Here is a 24,189-nt window from a genome sequence, read left to right on the forward strand (position 1 = left end):
ACTAGAGGTCTTCACACTGTTGCCCCTCCCAAGTACCAAGAATACAGAACATCACTTGCCCCAGAAAGAGAGTTACAACAATACTCTGTGGCTAATAGCCACTGATGGACCTCTGCTCCATATGTTTCCTTCTTTTTGGGCTCATAGAATTGGACCCCCCCCCAGTCCAATCCTTTTGAAACTTGGAGGATATTTTGGGGAGAGACACTGGATGCTATGCTGAAAAATTGGCGCCTCTACCTCAAAAAACAGCTCCCTCCGGATCCCCAGATACCCACAGATCAATTCTCCATTATACCCTATGGGAATCAGTTTCCATAGGGAATAATGGAGTGTACAGCAGACATTCCCCCCCACCCCTGCTTTCTGATGACCCTGAAATTGGGGGGGGGCTCCAAACTGAGGAATTCCCTGCCCTCACTTGAGAATTCGGTAAATAAGGAAACTTGCAGTGTGGAGTTTAGGCAAAGCAAGAAAAACACCGCGCACCAAATGTTGCAATATAAGTGCAAAACACCCTTTTACTCAACCACTTTCACTATAATTCTTAAATGTCCTTCAAAGCAAGTAAATAGTCCTTAGTAGAAACTCAAAACTTTGAATGTTGCCAGGTATGAAAATCTGCTGTTGTCTTCCACGAACTGTTTGTGCATACTGATAAGATGACTGTGAGCTGTTGCCTAAGCATGGGTTCTGGAGTGTAAAAATAGCGGCCAGAGGAAGTGGTAAGGAAACACGAACTTGAACCTAGGATTCATGTTGCTGCCACTACACCTGTTGAATTACTCTTCAAAGAGGAATAGCCGGGCTATCTGTGTGTCTCAACAGAAAGACAACAGCAGATTTTCATACCTGGCAACATTTAAAGTTTTGAGTTTCTGTTAAACACTGTTTATTTGCTTTGAAGGACATGTAAGAATTGCAGTGATAAAGTGGTCGAGTAAAAGAGTGTTTTGCACTTATATTGCAACATTTGGTGTGCCGTGTTTTTCTCACTTGAGAATTGACAGCCCAATACAGGGATTAATATTTATATCTTAAGAAGGTAATGGTTTTGTTTCAGTTCTTGGCACATGGAACAAATTTGTAGCAGAATGAAGCCCAGAAATGTGTGTCTCTTTTTTTTCTATTTAAACTAGATTATACAAATTAGGGGCTGACTGGGGATAAAACAAAATTGGAATTTTTTTTCCCCACCACCTAGATTTCCCTCTCCTTGGGCTTGAACAGGCCAATCTGCCTCTTTGGCTCTCTTGAACTAACTAGGTAATCCAAGAACACTTAGCATAGTTAAACTTTACTAGAATGTGTTTTAATTTGTTGAGGGGAGGTTTTTCCCCCAGTATCCAAGGTTATATTTTTGTTGTAACTGCCCTGAACCCACACATGGAAAGGGTGAGATAGAAATTTAATCAAATAAATTAATAAAAATATTTTTTGCATCACTATAAATTATTCTCAAATATGCAGAAACTGCAATCTTGACTGCAGGTTCTCCTGTTTTGCTGCCTTTTGATAACATTAATAATGAAGGAATTAGAACAAGTTGGGGACTGAAGAATCATGGGCGGTGAGGTTATCATATGTAAATTACTTGGAATACCTCAACTATCTTCCCACCTCACACACAAAAGATCCGGTCTCCCTTTCCATGAGATAAGCTTTCACAAGGTTGAACAATTTTCCCTGGTCTCTGGTCCTGTCCCCCTTTAAATTATTATCAACATTCCGCACCTCATAGAGCGTGCCCTGCCAATATTAGGTTTTGGGGACTAATTTACAAAGTCATGTTTTTGTACAAGCTTGATTAATACCCTAAATATGTAGACATTGTGGATAGTCTGATTCTGCTGACATTAATCATTTACTTTACTCTTAAGTAAAATGATCATGATGGAGAAAAATTGTGTGTGAAAATCCAAGCAAGTGATATTTTTAGTTCAGATTGTGGACTGGGAGGAAAGACTTTTCTTCAGTACCTGCCAATAATTCATTTTGAATGCAATTAAATAATGGAGAATGAGCATGTCTGAACTCATTATAGGTCCCTGTAAGTACAGAGGAGAAATATGAAAGACATAAACATATTTATTCTGAGAGTTAAAGGAGTTATGTTTTGAAAGCAGGGTGGCAGCTACCACTACACTGCTCTTCCTATTTTTTTGTTGTGGTTAGTCCCTGAACTTGACCTTCCTTTATGTGTGGCTGTGCCTCTCATGGCTCCATCTCCCATGATGGCTGTGTTGTGGTTGTGCCACTACCTTGTGTCTAAATTCCAAATGTGCCACAGACTCAGAAAGTTGTGAATCCCTGCTTTAGAATTTAGGAGACCCTGTTTATACCATTGGCCTGTGTGAATTAAAATACATAAAATGTGCAAAATAAGTTTGTATAACAACTTATTATATTGCATAAAATGCAAAAAAATAAAATCCGCCTTTACAGGGTTTTTTGCAAAACATAATTATACTTCCTCTCCTTCCTTCCCATATAATACGTGTACTATGTTGTGTGGTGGTGGGAAGGTGCTGCTGTTCAAAGACAAAGTTGTTTTTAAACTCATTGGGTATATTCAGTGGACTTTTAACTACCCAGACTAATTACCTTGGGCAAATATTCAGCATAGTATAAGGCAGCATGTTAGTATGTTGCAGGTTGTTGCTAATATAACATGCATTTCTGTTTATTTTGTATACTGATTCTATGCCGTGCTGCATGAAAAGTCAGAAAGGGCCAGGTGTTCAGAGATGTTTGGCAAATAGAAGGGGAAGACATGGAAGTAGTGACAGACTTCACATTTCTGGGATCCAAGATCACTGCAGATGGTGACTGTAGCCATGAAATTAAAAGACTTTTGCTCCTTGGGGGGACAGCTATGGCGAACCTGGGCAGTATAATAAAAAGTAGAGACATCACTCTGCCAACAAAAGTCCATATAGTCAAAGTGATGGTATTTCCAGTAGGAATGTATGGCTGTGAGAGTTGGATCATAAGGAAGGTCGAGTGCAGAAGAATAGATGCTTTTGAGCTATGGTGCTGGAGAAGAATCTTGAGAGCCCCTTGGACTGCAAGAAGATCAAATCAGTCAGTCCTAGGGGAAATCAACCTAGACTGTTCCCTGGAAGGTCAGATGCTGAATCTGAAGCTCAAATACTTTGGCCACCAAATGAGAAGGGCTCACTGGAGAAGACCCTGATGATGGGAAAGACAGAAGGCAAAAGAAAAAGGGGATGGCAAAAGGTGAGGTGGCTGAATAGTGTAACTGATGTAACTAACATGTAACTAACATGAATTTGAGCAAACTTCGGAGGATGATGGAATGCAGGAGGGCCTGGTGTGACTTTGTCCATGGGGTTGCAAAGAGTTGGACTTGACTGTGCGACTGAACAACAACAAAAACATCAAATTCAGGAGTACTAGAGAATTAAGCTGGTGTATGAAGTTTTGAGAGATCCTCTACTTAGTTACTCAGGGAGTAACAGATCAGTTTTGCTAGCATTTAAACCTTATATGGTTCCAGTAACAAGGAAAACTCTTGATAAATTAATTGAACAGAGGAAGACACAGAGAGTTAAAGTACAAGCCAAGCTGTTCAGGAGCAGGATGTAAAGAGTAAAAGTCCAATTTTGGAGGCTGGGCTCATGTGCTTTTAACAACAGCTGACATAAAAAAAATATCAGTTTAAAGGTGATGACAGAGTAAACTTAATTTGCTAATATTATTCACAGTAGCTGCTGTTAAAGACCAGGAAGAAGTGAAATTCTAACAGGCCAGGGAGCTTTGAAGATAGAGGACTGTGTGGTCACAAAGCCATACTCACACCTGGAGCTTTAACATATACATTGAAGAGAAAATTGTGCCAAATGTGCTACAAAAGAACCTGGCAAGGTATGAAAGGGGTGGGGGGATTCTGGATTCCTCTGTACCTTTAATACAAATATCTTGATCTGGAGTAACCTACAAGTTAAGCTTCTATCAGCAAAAGCCTTCGTGGCAAAAATCTCAGTTGCTGTTAAATGGCAGGGGCTAGTAAAAAGAAAATCTACATCTGTGTGTACACTAGGACCCATGTTATTCAAACATGAATGATTTAATGTAAACAATTAGGTATATTGCATTTGATAGTAAATTATGGCAAAAATATTGTTTCAGCATTGTCAAAAACAGTGGCCCAGCTTACTAGGAAAGAAGAATGCTTTCATCCCTGGATGTGGCTTTGTTTTCCTGTGCTCAGAATGAGGTAACTGTAGTCTAAACAAGAGTGCTGGCTCCTTCCCCAGCACACTACTGTTTGAATTAGTTGCTTTCATCTAGAGATTCCACTTGACCGCACATACACTGAATGGTCCTCCTAAACAGAATAGGTATTTTATAATGGATGCAGTATTATATCACTGGTGTTTGAGCCAATAAAAAAATATTCCACAGCATTTTAATGTGTTCTGTCCACCTTTGAACTGCACTTGTTAACTATGAAAGTGCTCATTTTAAATTAATTTTTATTACATTTTGAATGGTAAAGTACAAAGAAGAGGAATAATCAGACAGTTACAAGTTTAATATGTGAAAAACAAGAAGGGCAATATTGATATCCTATTTTTGATAATGTTCAAAAATATAATATTTATATTTTATTGTAGTTTTAAAATATTTGTAAGAATTTTTTTAAAAAACTTGTAACACTTGTTTTTATTATCATGTCTCTCAGTGAGCAACCTTAAACAGATCTAATCAGAATCCTACTTGGAACTATTTGTTAAAAGTCCTAAGAAAAGTGACCATAAGGATTAGGTTTCCAGACTCTGTACAGTTGTTTTGAGCTGTTATGTTTGCTGTTTTGAGGCTGTGGATTTAAAAACTTCTAGTGCTGTGTTTTAAGTCTTAATATGTCTGTTTTACTCTTTCTATTTTTACTTGAGGTTTTGGTTTCTGTCTGTTAAAAGTCCCCTAATTAACGTATTTGTTGGGATTTCTATCCCACCCTCCCCTGCAAGTGGGCTGAGAGCGGGTTACGGTAAGCTGATAAAACAGATAAAACAATTTCACATTTGAATTAAAAACCTAAAAGCCAAATTAATTAGTAAATGATGGCTAACTAAAATTTCAGCAGAGTCAACAAAGTCAATGTGCACATATCAAACAGGTGGGCCCAAGCCACCACCTGTGGTACAGTTCACAATATACTCAGGTACAGAGTAACGCGGTACAGACATATAAAAAATAAAATTTAATTTATCACCTTTTATCATCCTTTATTACCTACTTCATCACTGTGTACCATTGCATGCATAGCAATCAAAAATATGTTGGATAATTGCACCTATTTATCCAACACAACCCATTACTTGACATTGATTCTTATGATAACTTTGCTAGAAACTGGATGTTCTAAAAATGTTGCATTTGGGAATATATCACCGTGTGGCAATATAAACAAAACAAGTAGCTGGTGACATCTTGCTGTGAAAAATGCTATTTGAGTATAATTTATCCTCTGCGCCCAAACTCATAGGAGTGACTGTCACATCAACACACAAAAGAATTTTGATACTCATTGGTGTTTTTAATGTGTAAGATATTAAATTAAATAGGAGCACTTTAACTGATAATTATATCTAAACACTTCCTTTCCTTCTGTCTCTCATTGATAATTATATCAATCTTCTGTCAGGTTTATCATGTCAGTATAAAAACATTCTATCCACACTCTAAGCACATACTGTCACCTGGAAAGTGACCCAGAAAAAGCAGGTTCTGTTGGTTCAGAAGAATAATGTGCTAGAGTCAATAAGCTAGCTTTGAAGTCTGGTTTGATCCTATATTGCTATCAACCTTGTGGGAGACCCACACAGGAAAGTAATGGAATGGATTGCATACCACCACTCTGCTCAGCTAAATGTGGGAGTATCCTGTGGTGGCTCTTCTATTAGAGGAAGGCTCCCTGGGCCAGAATGTGCCATGCTTAATGAAGCAAAATGGTACAATACAATCCAGAATTTCCACTCATCTTTGACAAATGGGCACTCAGGAGGCAGGCCAGTGGGCAGGGCAAGGAGTGGAAATGAAGTAACATGACATAATGTCTAGCCAAAAAAACCCCAGATGTGACATATGCATGTTGGGCAATGCTCTGGCCATTCCCCCAAACTTCCTAGTATCATGGAGTTTTGGCAAAAACCAGGATGTCACACGATACACTTATGTTACATCTGGGCTTTGGGCTGGACTGGACCTTTTTTCTGCAGTGTTCTGGAGAACAAGGATGAGAGAGTGGGCACAGGGAGCCCCCCTGAACTTGGGGCAACTGTAGCACTGATACAACCTGAGCAGGCCTATTCAAGTGTAACTCTCATTATTCCATAAGGCTTACTCCCTTGGGAAGTGCCCTTAGGAGTAAGGTCTGAGTGATTTGCAATTCTATTCTAAGAAAGTTACATCCATTGAACCCCTCTAATGTATAGGTGACTGTATTTAAGATGCACTGCTGTTTAAAGGTCCCATCTAACACATTTACAGCTAAGTAGATGTCTGAACTTAGCTGTCCTGGTTTGTGTTTGGCCTTGTCTATTGACCTGCAGTTAACATCAATATGCCAGTGATTCATGCAATGATTAATGTGTAACATTATTCTAGGTGGGGGCAAATAAAAACCTGCAAAACTTATCTACAAAAATGGTAAATACAATTTTTCCTTGACAAATGAGTTATGCAAGAAAAGCAAAATACAACACTTGGGGAGCAGAGGGTGGCGTGGGGACATAGCAATATATATTGTGTGTCCTGTCCCTTAGATGTTAGGAGGACTTTCATATTTGGAAGGTGGTATGATGTTGTAACAATGTCGAGTCGAAAACATTTAACTCACAAGCCCCAGTGCTTTCAATGAGATTTTCTGAAACATGAGCTGTTAGGATGGCTAGCTTTTAATTAAACAAAAACTTGCTCCAGAGTGGAGTCAAGAGGCAGGTTTGACTGGCTGGAGACCAAATGTTGTTTATGACAGATCAAGCAGGTGAATCTTGGTGGGTTTTGACTGATCACAGACTGGTTTGGGTAGACTAATGGACAGATCCTAGTAGTGGTAGGATCAATGGAAAAATTACATTTCCCTGGTATATTAAATTGAATACATTATACTAAAGTGGCAGTTAAAAATAACTGACCATCATTAGCCATTCTAGATGTTGGGGCTTTTGTTAATAGGTTGAGGTCAGTCAGGAGAGATGAAAGACCCTCTGCACCTGCTCAGATGTTCTCTGTTAGTGCTGTGTTCAAACCACATGTTTAGGATGGAGCTGTTGTTTAATTAACATTATATTGATTATATTAAAATTTTACTCCCATGAACAATGGAAATATGTTTTAATATTGAAGAAACATTCCTTTGTCCCCAAAGTTGTAAAGAAATGTAGAGAGCTCCATAAAGAAAATTCCAGTGGGGAAAAGATTGCTTCCCTTTCTCCTCCCCCCCGCCCCCCCGTTGATTCTTGAAGAACAAGGTTAACCGTGTCAGTCTACAATAGCAAAATAAAAGAAGAATCTACTAGCATCTTCCGGAGTAAACAAAAGTTATTCCAGCGTTTGTCATTCAGAGCTATTTCCAGTCAGAGATACAGGAAGAGTACATTCATTCGATGCCCGACCGATATGCGCTTTTATGCACCTGCTTGCGAAACAGCTCGCAAAAACCTTAGTTGGAATAAATGCTCAGTCTGGAAGTTGCTTAAGCGCTTCTGCAAAAACCCACCGATCACCCCTGCTTGCGGCTGCACTGAGTCGGCGAAGCATGGCCCGAGCGGAACCTTCCCGCTTCCTCCGAGCAGCTCCTGGCCGCTTTAAGCGCGCGCTCTCGCCCCGGGGGGAGAGAGAGAGAGAAAGAGAGAGCGAGGGCAGGCACAACCTGTTCGTTTGTTCCCTCCGGCGAGTTTCAGGTGAAGAGGTCACTCCCCCCCTCCCCAAGCGGGAGTGCTGCGCTGGGGCCCACTCAGACCTTGGGCTGGCGGGAGGCCCTCTGCCAATAGAGGGGCGCTCTGGGCACCTCCCCCTGCGCGCATTCCAAGCGAGGCGGTTGCCTGCCCGGCCGGGACTGCCACGGTTGGTCCGGGCGTAAAGTCGCCTCTCCCACTCCCTCCCTTTCTTCAGGTATGCAAGGCAGTGCGCATGCCTCTCAGCTGGGTGTGGCGTGAGCGTCTTTTGTTGCTGGAGGAGGAGAAGAAAGAGATGCAATTTCTTTAAGAGCGATTGAACAGGTTGGGAGAAAACTCTCGTCCCGGCTCCAAGGTAAGTTTCGTCGCGAATGGGATTTCCCGTACTGGCTTCCCTTGACTGTGCCCAAGCCCAGTCTGGCTGCATACGGCTGGGGTTTCAACCACTTAAGCGGCTGTAAACTCCAGCCACGCTGATTGGGCGACTAATTTGTTTAGTTATTCTTTGAGGTGGGTTGTGATTGAACCGTGTCGTATGTGGTCGGTTGGCCGGCCGGACGAAGGAAGAGGACAGAAAGAAGCAGTCCTTTTCTCCTTCCATGTATCCAAGATGAAGTTGTACGGCAGGTGAATGAGGTTTGAGTTGCTTTCAATGCAAATACTCCTCGAACCCTGCTTTATCTTGATCAGTTGAAAGAGGTTAAGCATTGGTGGTCTAGATTCAGTTTAGATGGAGCCTTTTTTCTAGTAAGTACTTGGGCTTTTTCTCATTCTCATGAACTTTCCTCTGATAATGGGAAATGGTTTTTCTGACTGGGCTGTGATCTTTGAGAGAGTTGTAAGCAAAGCTCTCCTTCTGGGTACTGATCTCGGAGGATACTTAAATCTGGTAGATAATTAGTATTTGTCAGGACTTGAAGATTTTACCCCAAAGTGTCAGCCTTCTGTAAAAGTCTACTGCTCCTATGTCACTTTATAAAACATTCCTTTAACAAGCATACATTCCAGTGCCACTTACGCAAGGATGCAGTTGCTTCAACAGGGAGTCTGCCTAAATTTACGATCACTAGAATGGATTGGTCTTAATTTACATGCAGCTTCCTTCTCTTCTGTTCCAGTCAGTGGTGCTGGTAGTTTACCCTTTATCCTCACACACTTGGAGGACATAATTATTCCTACCTCTCTGCTGTCTTGCTTCTTTTTTACAAAGCTCTATTGGAGAGATATCAAACTCATTTGTTACAAGGGCTGGATCTGACATAAATAGCACTTTACATAAGAGAAGCCATGTTAGATCAGGCCAGTGGCCCATCCAGTCCAACACTCTGTCACACAGTGGCAAAAAAATTTGGGCTGGGCCATGTGTGCCACAAAATGTAATGCCTGGCAAACCCAGGTAACAATATTATTTTTCTCAAAATAAAAATACACTTAAATTATTAACATTCTTACAGTGTTTCCTTATAGTATCTCCCTGATGCCTGTTCTCCCACTTTCACCATTCATTACAGATTAGCACTGGGGGGACATAATGCACAGCCTCTGTCATCTGCCATTAAAGGTAATGACCAGTTTCTCATCGGCCAGATAAGACCTGTTAATGGGGTCATTCTGGCCCTTAGACCTTATGTTTGACACCCCTGCAGGGCTTCCTGTATGCTTTTGAGGTGGCTTTCTTTCTCACAAATTTGGCTACCTTTTTGCTTGTTTTGGCAACAGGAATCTAGAAATGGAAGCTAAATTCTTATTAGAAGGAATAGTGCTGCCCCCCAGTGTGCTGCAGAACACTACAACCCCAGTTCCAACCCAATACACTGACAGTGAGAAAAATGACTTTATGAGAGAGCTCTGATTGGGACACTTTGTGCTCATGGGCTGTTTTTGAGCCACTGTTTTCTTGATTCCAAAGGCTTTTATGTTAAGGGTCCTAACATGAAAACTTTGAGAGCTTAATGGTTCTGATTGCTGTGTACAGTGACTCAGAACTTCTAGTGAGTTGGAGGAGTCCCGTGGGCATGTCATCAGGTGCTACATGTTGTAAATAATGCAGTACAAAGCTATGGAAGTTTGTCTTCAGGGCCAAGAAGTTCTGAGATTGGAAATGAGATCCTGAAGCATAGTTCCCTCAAAGTTTGGGAACTAGTTCCATAAGTAGACCTGCTATAAAACTAAATAACTGCGTGTGGCTTGGAAGAATGCATTGAAACCACAACTACTGACAATGGTGTGATCCAACTTCATTTCCCCCTCTCTTAATTGTTCTTTTGTATTGTAAGGCTGTGGCAAACATGTTTCAGTTAATAGTATGAGTATTGTTCAAGGAGTTATTTTTTACTGTATTCATGTTCAGCAAGCTACTAAAAGAGCAACTTTGTTTAGAGTACAGGGTTGCGATTAGTTTATATACTTTAGCTGTCCATGATGGGCAGCCAAATCCTCAGATCTAAGTGTCAGCATGTTGTTGGGACTGCTGGTCCTATAGAAAGAAAATATGTGACAGATGCCTCTAACAAAGTACAGAGAACAATAGTAATTTTAGTGGTTCTTGAATAAACCCACTGCATAAGAAGAGCCTGTTTGGATCAGGCCAGTGGTGCAGCTAGTCCATCATTCTTTCTCACATAGTGGCCAGCTAGTTCCTCTGAAGGGCCAGCATCAGGGCATATAGGCACAGACTTTTCCTTGATGTTGCCTCCTGGCTCTGGAATTCAGAGGTTGCCTGCCCCTGAAGGTAGAGGTTCCTTCTGTCACCATGGCAAGTAGCTCCTGATAGACCTATCCCAGCCACAAATACAAGTTGATGGGGTGTGAACTGGCAGAGACTGACCAAGAGAGAGATCTTGGGGTCGTGGTAGATAACTCACTGAAAATGTCAAGACAGTGTGCGATTGCAATAAAAAAGACCAACACCATGCTGGGAATTATTAGGAAGGGAATTGAAAACAAATCAGCCAGTATCATAATGCCCCTGTATAAATTGATGGTGCGGTCTCATTTTGAATACTGTGTACAATTCTAGTCACTGCATTTCAAAAAAGATATAGCATTGGAAAAAGTCCAGAAAAGGGCAACTAGAATGATTAAAAGGTTGGAACATTTTCCCTATGAAGAAAGGTTAAAACACTTGGGGCTCTTTAGCTTGGAGAAACGTCAACTGCGGGGTGACATGATAGAAGTTTACAAGATTATGCATGGGATGGAGAAAGTAGAGAAAGAAGTACTTTTCTCCCTTTCTCACAATACAAGAACTCCTGGGCATTCAATGCTGATCAGTCGGGTTAGAACGGATAAAAGAAAGTACTTCTTCACCCAAAGGGTGATTAACATGTGGAATTCACTGCCACAGCAGGTGGTGGCAGCTACAAGCATAGACAGCTTCAAGAGGGGATTGGATAAAAATATGGAGCAGAGGTCCATCAGTGATTATTAGCCACAGTATATTATTGGAACTGTCTGGGGCAATGATGCTCTATATTCTTGGTGCTTGGGGGGGGGGGGGCAAAGTGGAAGGGCTTCTAGACCCACTTGTGAACCTTCTGATGGCACTTGGGGTTTTTTTTAGGCCACTGTGTGACACAGAGTGTTGGACTGGATTGGCCATTGGCCTGATCCAACATGACTTCTCTTATGTTCCTAATATCTAATTCTCTTTTAAAGCTGTCTGTGCCTTTTGCCATCATTGCAAGCCACCAATCATAGCGTGGTATGCTGCTGATACCCCACCATGACAAGCAGACTGAGAAAGCCCACTGGTGCATGCTGATGTGACTATGTCCCTTTGACGTCAGGTCACTGTCAGTCATGTGCAGAGCACACCAAAGGAGAGCACAAAGGGCAGGGCTTCTATCTGCATAAGTCACCTGGCCTTTTAGTGGTGGGAGGAAACTGAAGGTGGGAAGAGTTTTTACCATAGAGATTGAAGAAATTCCTAGTGTGGTGGTAATAACTATGTGGCTCCTGGAGAAGAGCATTTGCAGTTGTCAACCAAAAGATCTGCATTTATCTTGAGGCCTGCATCGCAGAGAGGCTCATAGCTTATCTGCTTCTCCAGAGGTGGCTGTTCCAAAGTGGAAATGACCTGCCAGTTAAAAGCTGTGCCAGGGAAGGGCCTAACCTACTGTCCTGAAACATGGAACAGGTGCCGCTTTGGGGAATGGTGCTCCAAAGAGCCACAGGTGGCTTGTCAATTGAGTGGATTCCAATCCACTCCTTGTCAGTGTCCTACAGCATCTGTCCTACAGCATCACCTGGAAGTGAGGTCACAGCTAGTTGACTTTATTACCTGGGGTATTTATTTTATTTATTTACTTTAAATTTGTATGCCGCCTACTCCACATATGGACTCTGGGTAGCTCACAGTCATAATACAACAATAACAATACTTTATGATTATAAAATCAACACATATAAACGATTTATAATTTAAAACTTAAAAATGGTGCTATAAAATTTCTTAGAGGCAGTCCAGCTTCATTTTAGTTCTTAATATTTCGCCATCTGTTTTAAGACTGTAAATAATTGTTGTTTTAAATTATTTCCTTATGTTTGATTTGTTTGTACATTGCACAGAGCCTTGCTGATATAGGGATGGGCAATTCATAAATCTAATAATAAGTAAAATAATATCACTTCCAGGTGTTGCTGGGGCAGCTCCATTTGCTCTTGCATCTGGGTTCCTGTTGTGATTTCTGGTTCGCTCCAGGCAACTGTAGACTGCCTTCGGTAGGCCTGAATGGCTTCTAAAGTGGCTAGGAGCAGTTGGCTTTGGACAGTCTCTGGAAATGGGGCAGACATGGGCTGTTGCTGGCTCTGTGGATGTTCTGGAGTGATTGTGTGGCAGGTACCTGGAGTGAACTGGCTTTTTGGCTTGGGTAGCCTTGGCGAGAGCCCAGGTGGGCTGGATGGCTCTGGTTAACCTTGGGCAGGGCCACGAAGGAGCATGAAGACAGCATTGGAACCTCAGGCCTCCCTTTGGAGTAGGACTGTGGAAGATCAGTTGGCTTCAGAGCCTCAAACCTCCACTTAAGTGGTGCCATCAAAGTTTGGACACATTTGGATGAAAACCCAGTGGCAGCACACATTCAACTGGTGCTTTGACAGCTGCACTGGCTCTGCATTGAATACCAGATCAGGTTCAAGGTTCTGGTATTAACCTTCTGGCACCAAAGTATCTTTGGGACAAGCTCTCCTGGTATACCCACTGAAGAGCATTTTGCTCAGAGAACAAAAATCCGGTAGTGATCCCTGGTCCAAAAATTATCTGGCTGCCCTGACTCTGACCTGATGGAACTCTCTGCCAAATGCCCTAGTGCAGTTTTGCAGGGCTTGTAAGCAGGGGTGAAATTCTGGCAGAAGCTTATTTGCATATTAGGCCACACCCCCAGATGTAGTCAATCTTGCAAGAGTTTACAAGGCTCCTTTTTGTAAGCTCTTGGAGGATTGGCTACATCAGGGGTATGGTCTAATATGCAAAGGAGCTCTTGCTAGAATTTCACCCCTGCCTGTAAGACAGAGATGTTCCACCGGGCCTTGGTTGAGGACAGCAATGGTTTCACTCTAACCTGGCTCCTTCCTTCCTTTCTCCCCATGGAGTAAGGATACAAATTGGCTTATCTTATGCATTGCCTGCAAATGGCTACAGAATTTATCATTTTAATTGTTTTAAAATTGATCTTTGAATGTATTTATGAAAATGTTGTTCACTATCCTCAGTCCTGTGTACAGGGTGGTCTAAAAGTTGAATTTATAAATAAATAAAAATTGGGAGACTTCCTAGAGGGGCACAGAGGCATAACCAAAGTTACTGCTTGAAGTCTCACATGTGTCTGAGGAGGCTTAAAAATGAAATTTTGCCCTATCAAACATTATTACTCATGCTGATTGGCTGTACCAATTGCTCATAATCTCTCTGGTGAAGTCAGAAGCTAATTACTGCCAGCCTTCCCATTTATCCCAGCAGTGGTCTGGGACAGTGGGTAGTATGAAGATCTATCCCACCTTGCAAGAGAAGCTCTGTTCATCCATTGGCTCACCCCCTCCCAGCATGAGCTGCATGGTGAAGAAAGCTGAGGTCCATAACAAAACAGGGGAAGGGATTGTTTTCTCTCATACCCTAGTCTCACACCTGTACAGCATTCCATGCATTTATTGATAAGCATCAGGAATGCTGAAAGCATGATAGAGGAATAGGGTTCCCACCTGTTTCAGTCTAACAAGAATCTTGTGCCTCTTCTAGCTGCACTGACATACCATAGGATATCATGCCATGCCCATGAGAGGATCAGCTGTGCTTGTATTACTGCAACAGCTAGGTTAGAGCAAGAATTACCATCCCATGCAGGGCTGGAAGCGTGTTAGTAACTGTGGCTGCTGCTCCTGTGGTAGGCTTGGCAAATGGTTGGCACTGCACCTTGACTGGAGTCCATCTTGGCTCTCCCGGACTTTGATAACTGCCTGTGAAGAGTCTGAAGGACCACAATGACAGTAATGTTTCACAGCTGCAAAAAACAAGTGGGCTTCGGATCAGCACATGGCATACTTGGAGGATCCATAGCACACCCCCTCCCCGGTTCCCATATGATGGGCTGTGCATGTTAGGGAACATGGTGTAGCCACTGAGCCAGCACTTACACATACACACCCTGGTTGTGAGGAGTTGCAATGGAACTGAGTGTTCTGGGGCATCTCCATGAGCTCTGATCCTGCAAGGTAATAGACACTATGAGTGCTTGTTCACCAGTTGCACAGTAATAGAGTGGTGTGGCTGATAGTCACTCCATACTGTAGCTTTAACTCCTCTTGCAGGGAGGGCGTTTCACCAGCATGATGCTGTGCTGCCAAAATATCTGCAGCCTTCCACATCTGCACTATGCAGACATACTCTATGCTATTGTTGAAGGAGGGTCAGGGCGGGGGATAGCTACTGGGGGATGCGGCTGAGCTATTGTACCTGTCACAGCTTGGGACAGGCCTGAAAGCGGTATACTAACCTTACATGCCCAGCTGGGGGTGTGGGGTTTACCTGTAAGGTTCTGAGCAAAGCAGTGTTAGATGTATGTTGTTTAGCTATGTTTGTTCTCTCTCTTGTGCTCAGAGCTTCCTTTTTGTGCAAAGTTCCCTTTATGTGGAAGCACCCCTCCTCCCAGTATGTGTGTATTCTGAGTGTATTCAACATGAGATCATACAGGCATAGCCTGATGCCAAGTGCTCTGTCATCTTAATTGGGCATCTTGGCTGGGTTTTATGTAATGTTTTGGAGGGCTGCGATTGGCTGCAGGAGTGGTAAAGAGAGCTGTCAGAAACAGCACTTAGGATGGTACTGCAGTATACTTCACAAATATCATGAATGCAACAGTTGCTGAAACACAGCTGGTCATCCTATCATATATCTAGTATATGAATATGTAAATTCCTTTGGTGCTTCCAAAAGCCTAAAATAGATTTTCAGCTTATGAGATTAGGGATTGTCATTGTACTTTTGACTTCACACCAGCATAAAGGCTAAAATTGTACATGTTTTTTAAAAATGGAAATTTGGGAATCCTTTAATTCTATTTAGTGGTGATAGAAGGAAGGAGGAGAAAAACTTCATCATGTGTATCTGGTAATATTTACAGAACATGAGTAAACTCTAATTAACTGATTTGTGTGCCAAAAAGAATGCATATGAAGATCTGCTGCCTCCATTAGAATGAGCAGCTCACAGGGGAAAGGCTCATGTAGGTTCTGCTGTCATGTCTTAGAAAAGACTGAACCAGATTAATGGAGTGGGAAACCAAGTTGATTTAAATAATTTTAAAAGCAAATTAATTATGGAACTCTGCAGGGTGGGGTTTTGGTATATGGTAAATAGTTTAGTCAGCTGTCTATAAATTACAAAATAAAAGGTGGTCTTTTCATCCAACATCTCTGATGATACAAGGCTCTGCAGTCCAGTGTCTTATGTTGATCTAAGAGTTTGCAGTGTAGGGCTTATAACTGTAGAAGTTTACAATAGGTGTATAAAATATTGATATTGATGTCATGTTTCTGTTGGCTACACTAAATATTTCTTATTGGCCCCCCCAGTCGGAATGAAGAGGCAGACACAGTATGTTGGATTTAAAAACTGGGCCGCTTTATTGAAAGAAACTTTATCAAACCTATAACTGGCAGGGATAAGGCCTAGAAGGACAAGCCCTGGGGTCACCCCCTGACCCCACCTTGTCCTAGGAGGGCGAGCCACCCTGCCCCCAGCACAAGCCCACCGTATTCGGGCTGTTGCTGAGCGGCCAGGCCCAAGCCATTCTCCACCTGGGCTAGCATCAATCCCCCATGGAAAGATCCGCCCAGGTGAGGCTTTTCCGTGATCTGCATTCCCCGCACTGAGCCGTACAGCCCATCTGCGGTTCATACAGACCACCCGCACACCTGGTGCTAATCCATAGGTGCTCCCCTAAAAACACTGTGGCCAATACATCCTCCAGCCTGCGACCGAACAAACTCGTACTAGAACCCTAACACTACAAGGCAGTACAAGGTAGGCAAAAAACAACTCCACATGGGCCAATTCTGTGAAGATGAAAAAACTCCTACCTGGCCCCTAATAAGGCGACCAGTGAAAACCTGTACTGCCAAAAGGGGAGGGCGGGTGGGCAGAGAGCCCGAAACAAGCTGCGTGCTTCTGGGCGGGGACGGGGCTTATATAGCCCTGACACCGCGCCCAGAATAAGCACCCGGATGCACCAGGGCTGTCAGTCATCCACTCCCTCCTTCCGAGCGGGCAAAGATGGCCCCCAGCCTAAATGCCGGTGATGCCGGCTTGGCTGGGAAGGGGCCAGACCTTAGGTCAGAGGTTCAGTGGTACCTTAAAGACTATTGATATTTATTCCATCATAATCTTTTGTTGAGACATCTGAAAAATTGAGCTTTGATGCAAAGATTCTGCTGGAATACATAACATAAGAGAAGCCACATTGGATCAGGCCAATGGCCCATCCAGTCCAACACCCTGTGTCACACAGTGGCCAAAAAACCCAAGTGCCATCAATAGGTCCATCAGCGGGACCAGGACACTAGAGGCTCTCCCACTGTTGCCCCCCCCCCCCGAGCACCAAGAATACAGAGCATCACTGCCCCAGACAGAGTTCCATCAATACCCTGTGGCTAATAGCCATTGATGAACCTCTGCCCCATATGTTTATCCAGTCCCCTCTTGAAGCTGTCTATGCTTGTAGCTGCTGCCACTTTCTGTGACAATGAATTCCATTTGTTAATTACCCTTAGAGTGAAGAAGTACTTCCTTTTATCCATTCTAACCTGACTGCTCAGCAATTTCTTTGAGTGTCCATGAGTTCTTGAATGATACACCTTTTGTTATTTTGAGGTTTCCACTGGATTCCTAATCTGTTTTGCTGCAATATATGGCTACATTTATGGAATTAATGACTTATAAAATTATGTTTTTTATTATAGACATAAATTCTTTCTGTTTAATTGTCCAGAGCTTCCACGATGTCATCCAGACCTTTTGAAAGTCCACCGCCTTATCGACCTGACGAATTGTAAATATCTGCTTTTCTTTTTTCCCCTTGTTAGTTCAAACTATTGCAGATAAGCTGTGTACACTGTTAAGAGATATGAATTTGTGCAGCTTTCAATGCCACTAGTATAAACTGTGACTGTTATTGTACTAAGTAGCATGTTGCTTTAAATTGCACATTCTTAAAAGTAAGACCTTTTACTGATAGTAAATAAGCAGGCCCCTTCTGGAGCTACGAACTGACCGTGTATTCATGGGGGTTGGCTCCAGAATAGGGTTGCCAATTCCCAGGTGGGGGCAGGGGATCCCCTGGTTTGGAGGCCCTCCCCCCTCTTTAGGGTCATCAGAAAGTGGGGGTGGGACGGAAATGTCTGCCGGGTACTCCATTATTCCTATGGAGACCAATTTCTATAGGTTATAATAGAAAATAGATCTGTGGTATCTGGGGCTCTGGGGGGAGCTGTTTTTTCAGGCAGAGACACCAAATTTTCAGCATAGCATCTGGTGCCTCTCCTCAAAAACAACCACAAGTTTCAGAAATATTGGGCTGTGGGGGAGGGGGTCCAATTTTATGAGCCCAAAAAGAAGGTGCCACTATCCTACATTATTCCAAATGGAGGGAAGGCATTTAAAAAGTGTGCGGTCCCTTTAAATGTGATGGCTAGAACTCCCTTTGGAGTTCAATTGTGTTTGTCACACCCTTGCTCCCGGCTCCACCCCCAATATCTCCTGGCTCCACCCCCAAAGTCCCCAGATATTTCTTGAGTCGGACTTGGCAGCCCTAATCCCGAACTTCTGTTGGTTCTAACAGTGCAGCTATCAGGTCAGGAACCTTCATTTAGTAGAACACACCTTTTCTGACAGAGTGGCTTCTTGCAACAAGAGAAGACTTCACAGTTAGTGGACCAGAACCTTTAGAGGCAGTCCTCTGCATTTGGTATTGGATATTTGGTCCTTGAGATTCAAGGGCACAGTGGTGTAAAGTACTCTGCTCCACTGTTTAGCATTTTTGAAGGGTGGCTTCTCTCTCTATAGGCCTGCTCATTCCCTTTCTTTTGGGCAGAATGCTTTGCTTCAATTTTATCTCCTGTGGCATGTTCTGTAGGTGCTTCCACCTCCTGGAACTCCAAAATCTCAGTAAAATCCCAATAAACATGAAGGAAGCTGCAAACCTCATTGCCATCTTGAAATCTGTTTTCTCAAGGACATTCCCATCTGCTGAAATAATATTCTTAGGGTTTAAGATTGTCAACCTCCAAGTGGGACCTGGAGATCTCCTGCTTTTCCAACTGATCTCCAGCTGACAGATCAACTCCCCTGGAGAAAATGGCTGCTTTGAAGGGTGGACTTTATGGCAGGGTTTCCCAAGCTTTTCTTTCCTGTGGCCCGGTTATTTTTACACCTCTCCTTTATGGTCCACTAAAATTTGGGGGTGGAGCCAGGAGACCTTAGGGGTGAAGCTGGGAGACAGGAATTATATAATTTCCTGTGGTGTCACTTCCGGGTCAAGGGCCAAGTGATGTCACTTCCAGGGCATTTCCCCAAACCTACCTCTTCTTAAGTAACTTCGTTTTCAGAAAAATCTCTCTGAAATTCATGCTGAGCCAAATGGGGGTGGAAAGTGGGCGGTCTGCAACTTTTTCATACATTCTCAGGGTCTTCTCTTTCCACCCCCACACCTGCATGCACCTATCTGTTTGTGTGTTCTTCTCCAGCTTGCAAGCACTCCTAATGCCCATGTTCAATAGCCTGCACCGCCTGCACACCCCTTCCTTAACAGCACTGGCCAGTGTATGTAGTTGGGAGTGTTGTTGCCATTGCCATCAGGAATGCCAGCACTGTGTACCACCCACACTGGGCCCTGGCAGCTGCTGTACCTCAAAATATGCTGACACATTTAGTAGACCCTTCCTTCAGCTGCTACTACTGGAACCCTGCCTCAAGCTACAACCAAGCTTGCTTGGTTTCAAGAAAATCTTTTGACAGCTATTTTTCATACTTTTTCTTGGCTGAAACAATGGAAAATTGCTGTGAAAGGTAGCAGAGAATTTTACTGCAATTAATGAATTAATTTCAAGTTATATGAAGTTCATACAAGCTTTTTCTGCAGTTATCCCAAAAAGGATATTTATGAGGGGCTTGCAGCTTTTTACTGGCTGTGTTTCCCATGCCTTTAAAAGCAACGTGTTGTGCAGATATTTAGCCAGTGAACTTCTTTCATCTTTTTAAATATCTACAGGAGGAGTTGAGTTTTGGTGTCAGACAGCTGTTAAAAGCAGGACCAGTAAAATGACGCCAGGCTCATACATCACTTCCAGTGCTGTTGAGATATACAGCAATAATCTCCAATAATCTCTTTCTGCCCCACACCTTTCACTCTCACTCAATCACACAGAAATCTCATAAAAAGGCCAGCTGGCTACAACTGGGGGTGCTAACTTTTAATTGGCAGAGCTCCTATGCCTGCAACAACAGTATGATGAACAGAAAAGTTTCATCCAGTAAAAATGGAAGGAAAGAAAGAAAGGGAAAGAATGAAATGGAAGGAAAGGAAAAGAAAAGAAAAGAAAGACATGGAAAGAAAGACCATAAGAGAAGCCATGTTGGATTAGGCCAGTGGACCATCCAGTCTAAAATTCTCTCACACAGTGCCCAAAAAGCACCAGAATGTCTACCAGTGGAGCCAGGGCACTAGAAGCCCTCCCACTGTTGCTCCTCCCCCCCCCGCCCCCAAGAATACAGACAGAGCATCACTTGCAGGGAAAGAAAGAAAGAAGGGGGGACAATAAAAAGCTTTTCTCACCATAAGATGACCCCAGTCAGCAACAATTCTGCCCAGGGGTCATTTGGTAAAGAAAAAAAAAGGTACTGGAATGCCCACTCCCTGCTCCTCCTGGCTGAAAAAAAACATCCCCGCCTTCTTTGCCACCCAGGCCTCCCAGGGAAATCTCCCCAAAAGAATATACTGCAAGGCACATGAAAGCTCATACCTTGAAGAACACTTCATGGGTCTAAAGTGCCAGTGGACTCCAGCTTTTCTCTCAAACACTGAGAGGAGGTAGAAGGAAGGAGAGGCAGTCCAGCTCCTCTCTGCACAACCCAGAGACGGGGGAGGAAGCAAGCCAAACAGAGCTCAGGCTTTGCTGGGGGCAGAGGTAGCTTTGGCTTTTCTTGTGACACAGTCTTGAGGCCTCCATGGCCCGGTACCGGGTCATGACCCTGCAAATGGGAAACGCCGCTCTATGGCATTATACTATGCTGAGGTCCCTCCCTTCCCTAAACCCTGCCCTCTCCTGGATCCACCCCCAAAGTCTCCCGGTATTTTCCAGCCCAGACCTAGCATCCCTATCAGGGTTGGAGCTAAGGCTTTTGTTCTGCTAATGGTGGAGTCATCTTCTGACAGAAGTCCACCCTCTATTGCAAGAAGCCTTGCCCTGGCAGAAGAGCCATGTTTTGTGTGTCCAGGAGAGCTCAGCTGTTATCATAATGGAAACTTTGGATCCAACCCAATGTCTTTTTGTCATTACCTGTGTTGAGTTATTCCTTAGTTTAAGCTAGGTTTGTGTACTCCCATTTTGAAAATCAGATGTCCAAAAATTAGGGTGTGGTACACATTAAAAAAAAAATTAATTGGCTTGTAGGAATTTCTGCTTTGACTGCAAATTTAGCACTACACAGTGAGGCATATGGAAAAATTTGTATGCACTTATGAATGTACAATTGTGTGACTCTTCCCTTTAAAATCCATTAAAGTAATGAGTGGGAAGTCTTTCTCTCTGAGCTTTGTGTTCAAAGGGAAAAATTACCTTTATTTCCTGTTCTAGAACTATGTTGAGTTGTAATCTGCCTACCTAAAGAAGTGTAATCTCCTTGCCTCCCTTTTTTTGGTTTGTTCATACATACATATGTACCCTGCCTTTTAGTCAGATAACTTTCCAAACATTTTAGAATTCAAAGTAAAACAGAAGTCCATTGTCACCTTAAAGACTAACAAAATTTATTCTAGCATAGGAGTTTTTCTGCATGTTAATACATCTGTAAGGGGTGTTAACATCAGCTATATGTATGTAACATCCTATTGTTTCTGCTATCTCACTCCATCATGCATCAGGTTTTAGTTTTGCTTACGTAAGTAGTTGGGACTGTCTCGCACCCATTCTGAATGCACTGGTTATTATTTCCCAAGACTGTATCTTACATTTAATTGGTCTCTTTGTGACATCTCTCTGCTCTCATCTCTTTTTGTTATACATATAAATCAGCCTGATGGATGTATAAATATTGTGTTTAATAAAATTAGTATTGATGTGCAAAAGTTTGTGCAGGAATAAACTTTGTTGGCCTTTAAGGTGCCATGAGACTTGTCTTTATTCTGCTACTACAGTCTAACATGGTTACCTATCTGGATTTCCTTCAAGCAGAGTGTACTCTGGCTCTTCCCTTGGGTCCTATCAGAAGCAAGGAAGCTTTGGGATTACTAAAATGGCTAAAGTGTTTCCAGGAAGCTTCCTGCTAACTCAGCTGCTATTGCAACTGCTGCTGATCTTTCTGTTCACTGCCGTATGTTGATGGGTTTGTGTCACTGTATGACACAGTGTGTTGAACTGGATGGGTCATTGGCCTGATACAGTATGGCTTCTCTTATATTATGATGTTAACATGCACATACTATAAATTAGCTACATTAGAGTAGCACTTTAAAGACCCTTAGTCAGAACTTTGACTCTGCCGCAGACTCACACAGTTACCCTCTGAAATTAAAATACTATAAATTACATATTTTATTGCAGATGAGAGAGGTTTTTGAAAGAATCTATAGAAATGCCCTTGATATTTAATGATACATACCTCTGTAAGAGATTAACAACTGTTCCTAGCTGATGGCAATGCTTTTTGTCTTTGTAGCAAACCTTCAAACTATGCACCAAGTAATAATACATATGGTGGTGAATTCCATTCTCAGCCCATGTTCTCTCAGCCAGCATATTCTTACTATCCAGAAGAAGAAGTGCAACACTTCTACAAATGGACGTCCCCTCCAGGAATAATCAAGATCATGTCAATTCTCATAATAGTGATGTGTGTTGGTGTCTTTGCTTGTGTTGCTTCCACGCTAGCTTGGGATCTAGACATGTATGGAAGTAATCTGGGGACTGGCATGGGATATCCTGGTGGATCTAGTTTTGGAAGCGGCTATGGTTATGGCTACGGCTACGGCTATGGAAGTTATGGCTACGGAGGGGGTGCTTATGGCCTTGGAGGGAATTATATTGAACCTCGGGCTGCAAAAGGCTTTATACTTGCAATGACAGCTTTCTGCTTTATTGCTGGACTCATGGTTTTTGTAACAAGCGTTACCAAGAACAGTATGGCAAGGACAACGAAGTATTATCTCATAATCATCATAGGAAGTGCTCTCTTGCTGTTCTTGATGTTCATTGCTACCATAGTGTATGTGCTGGCAGTCAACCCAACTGCACAAGCTTCAGGATCGGTGTTCTACAATCAAATTTATGCTCTGTGCAGCCAATATTATGCTCCTACAAGTGCTGCACTCTTTGTGAATCAGTATTTGTATCACTACTGCGTGGTGGAACCTCAGGAGGTATGTATACATTTAACATAATTGCTGAGGCATTTCCAAAATTAAAACCTTTACTTGTATTTGATCCCTGATTTGGCTTTCGTCAGAAACTGTGCTGGAACAACTGAAGCTACAACTGTAACCAAATTGAATTATTTGGATGATTTATACTAGGAACTGTTTGGTAGTCCATTTTAAACTTTACAGCAGGGCATTTTCTTTCCCCCTTTAGGATGGGGGAAATAGAGGAGATGAAAACGTCTTGAATGTAACTTTCACGAGTTCTCTCTATAAAATTAATGTAAATTACAAGGTGAAATCTTGTACTTAAAGAGAACAGATGGCTATGTAATCCAACCTGGATTTCTTTACAAGTCAGAAATCTTCAACTCACACCTGTTTCTTCTAGTTAAATTCTGTTTGAGCTTCTGGAATGAAGCTGGGCTCCCAGTACTTAAAGCAGTTTGTGTTAGGTGAATGTTAATGATAATGTTTTCTTGTATAACCTGACTTGTCTGCTATGGACACCAACTCTAGATGGACTGAATTGCCTTGGAGTATATCTCAAATCTATATCTGAAGCAGGGCTGAGCATAATTTTAATGATAAACCTGATAGGATTATTGTGAGGATCTTGGAGAAGATTTATAAAACCTCCTGAGAATCCTCTAAGAATGCTAAATAATTGTAACCATGTTTTGGTGACTGTGAGGATGCAAGTATATACTTGTTAAACAGGTTAAGGATGAAGCATGAAAAACCATACTTAAATCCTCTTTGAGATATAAGAGGCATACAGATTCTCCCCCCATTTTAAGCATGTGTATTTATAAATAATTACATTCTCATTTGCTTGTTAGGCAGCTAGAAAAATAATTGTGCCATCTGAAGCAGTTGCAACTTTTCTAAACCCATTGACTTAGGAAGCTGTAACTCTGCATTTTATTAACAAGGCCAAAGGAAAGAAACTAAGCAAGCAACGCCCCCCCCCCCCCTTTTTAAAGAGGTGCTGAATTTTCCTGGAGTTATTTCTTGCATTGCTGTTTGTACTGAGGGACTTTTCCCCAAGTACTTGGTGCTTAAAAAAAAAGACATTGTTTTTGAATGGTGTACAGGTATACAAATGTTGGCTTTTGCCCGTAAAACATGTGTAAGTTGCC

The 24,189-nt window shown here is 42.4% G+C and overlaps 1 protein-coding gene across 2 annotated transcripts in view; it reads left to right on the forward strand.

Moving 5' to 3' along the window:
- The first annotated feature begins 7,764 nt into the window (after positions 1 to 7,764).
- Positions 7,765 to 24,189, forward strand: part of OCLN (occludin) — a 49,606-nt gene continuing 33,181 nt past the window's right edge. The window contains exons 1-4 of one of the 2 annotated variants that reach the window (XM_060235777.1): positions 7,765 to 7,931; positions 8,143 to 8,280; positions 17,379 to 17,467; positions 22,351 to 23,050. In XM_060235777.1, coding sequence (XP_060091760.1) covers positions 17,418 to 17,467; positions 22,351 to 23,050 — 750 coding nt within the window. In that variant the 5' untranslated portion in view covers positions 7,765 to 7,931; positions 8,143 to 8,280; positions 17,379 to 17,417. Of the gene's footprint in view, positions 7,932 to 8,140; positions 8,281 to 17,378; positions 17,468 to 22,350; positions 23,051 to 24,189 lie in introns of those variants that run through there. The other variant, XM_060235775.1, reaches the window with a different exon arrangement.

This window comes from Heteronotia binoei, chromosome 4 (assembly GCF_032191835.1).
Source record: "Heteronotia binoei isolate CCM8104 ecotype False Entrance Well chromosome 4, APGP_CSIRO_Hbin_v1, whole genome shotgun sequence".
Lineage (NCBI taxonomy): Eukaryota > Metazoa > Chordata > Lepidosauria > Squamata > Gekkonidae > Heteronotia > Heteronotia binoei.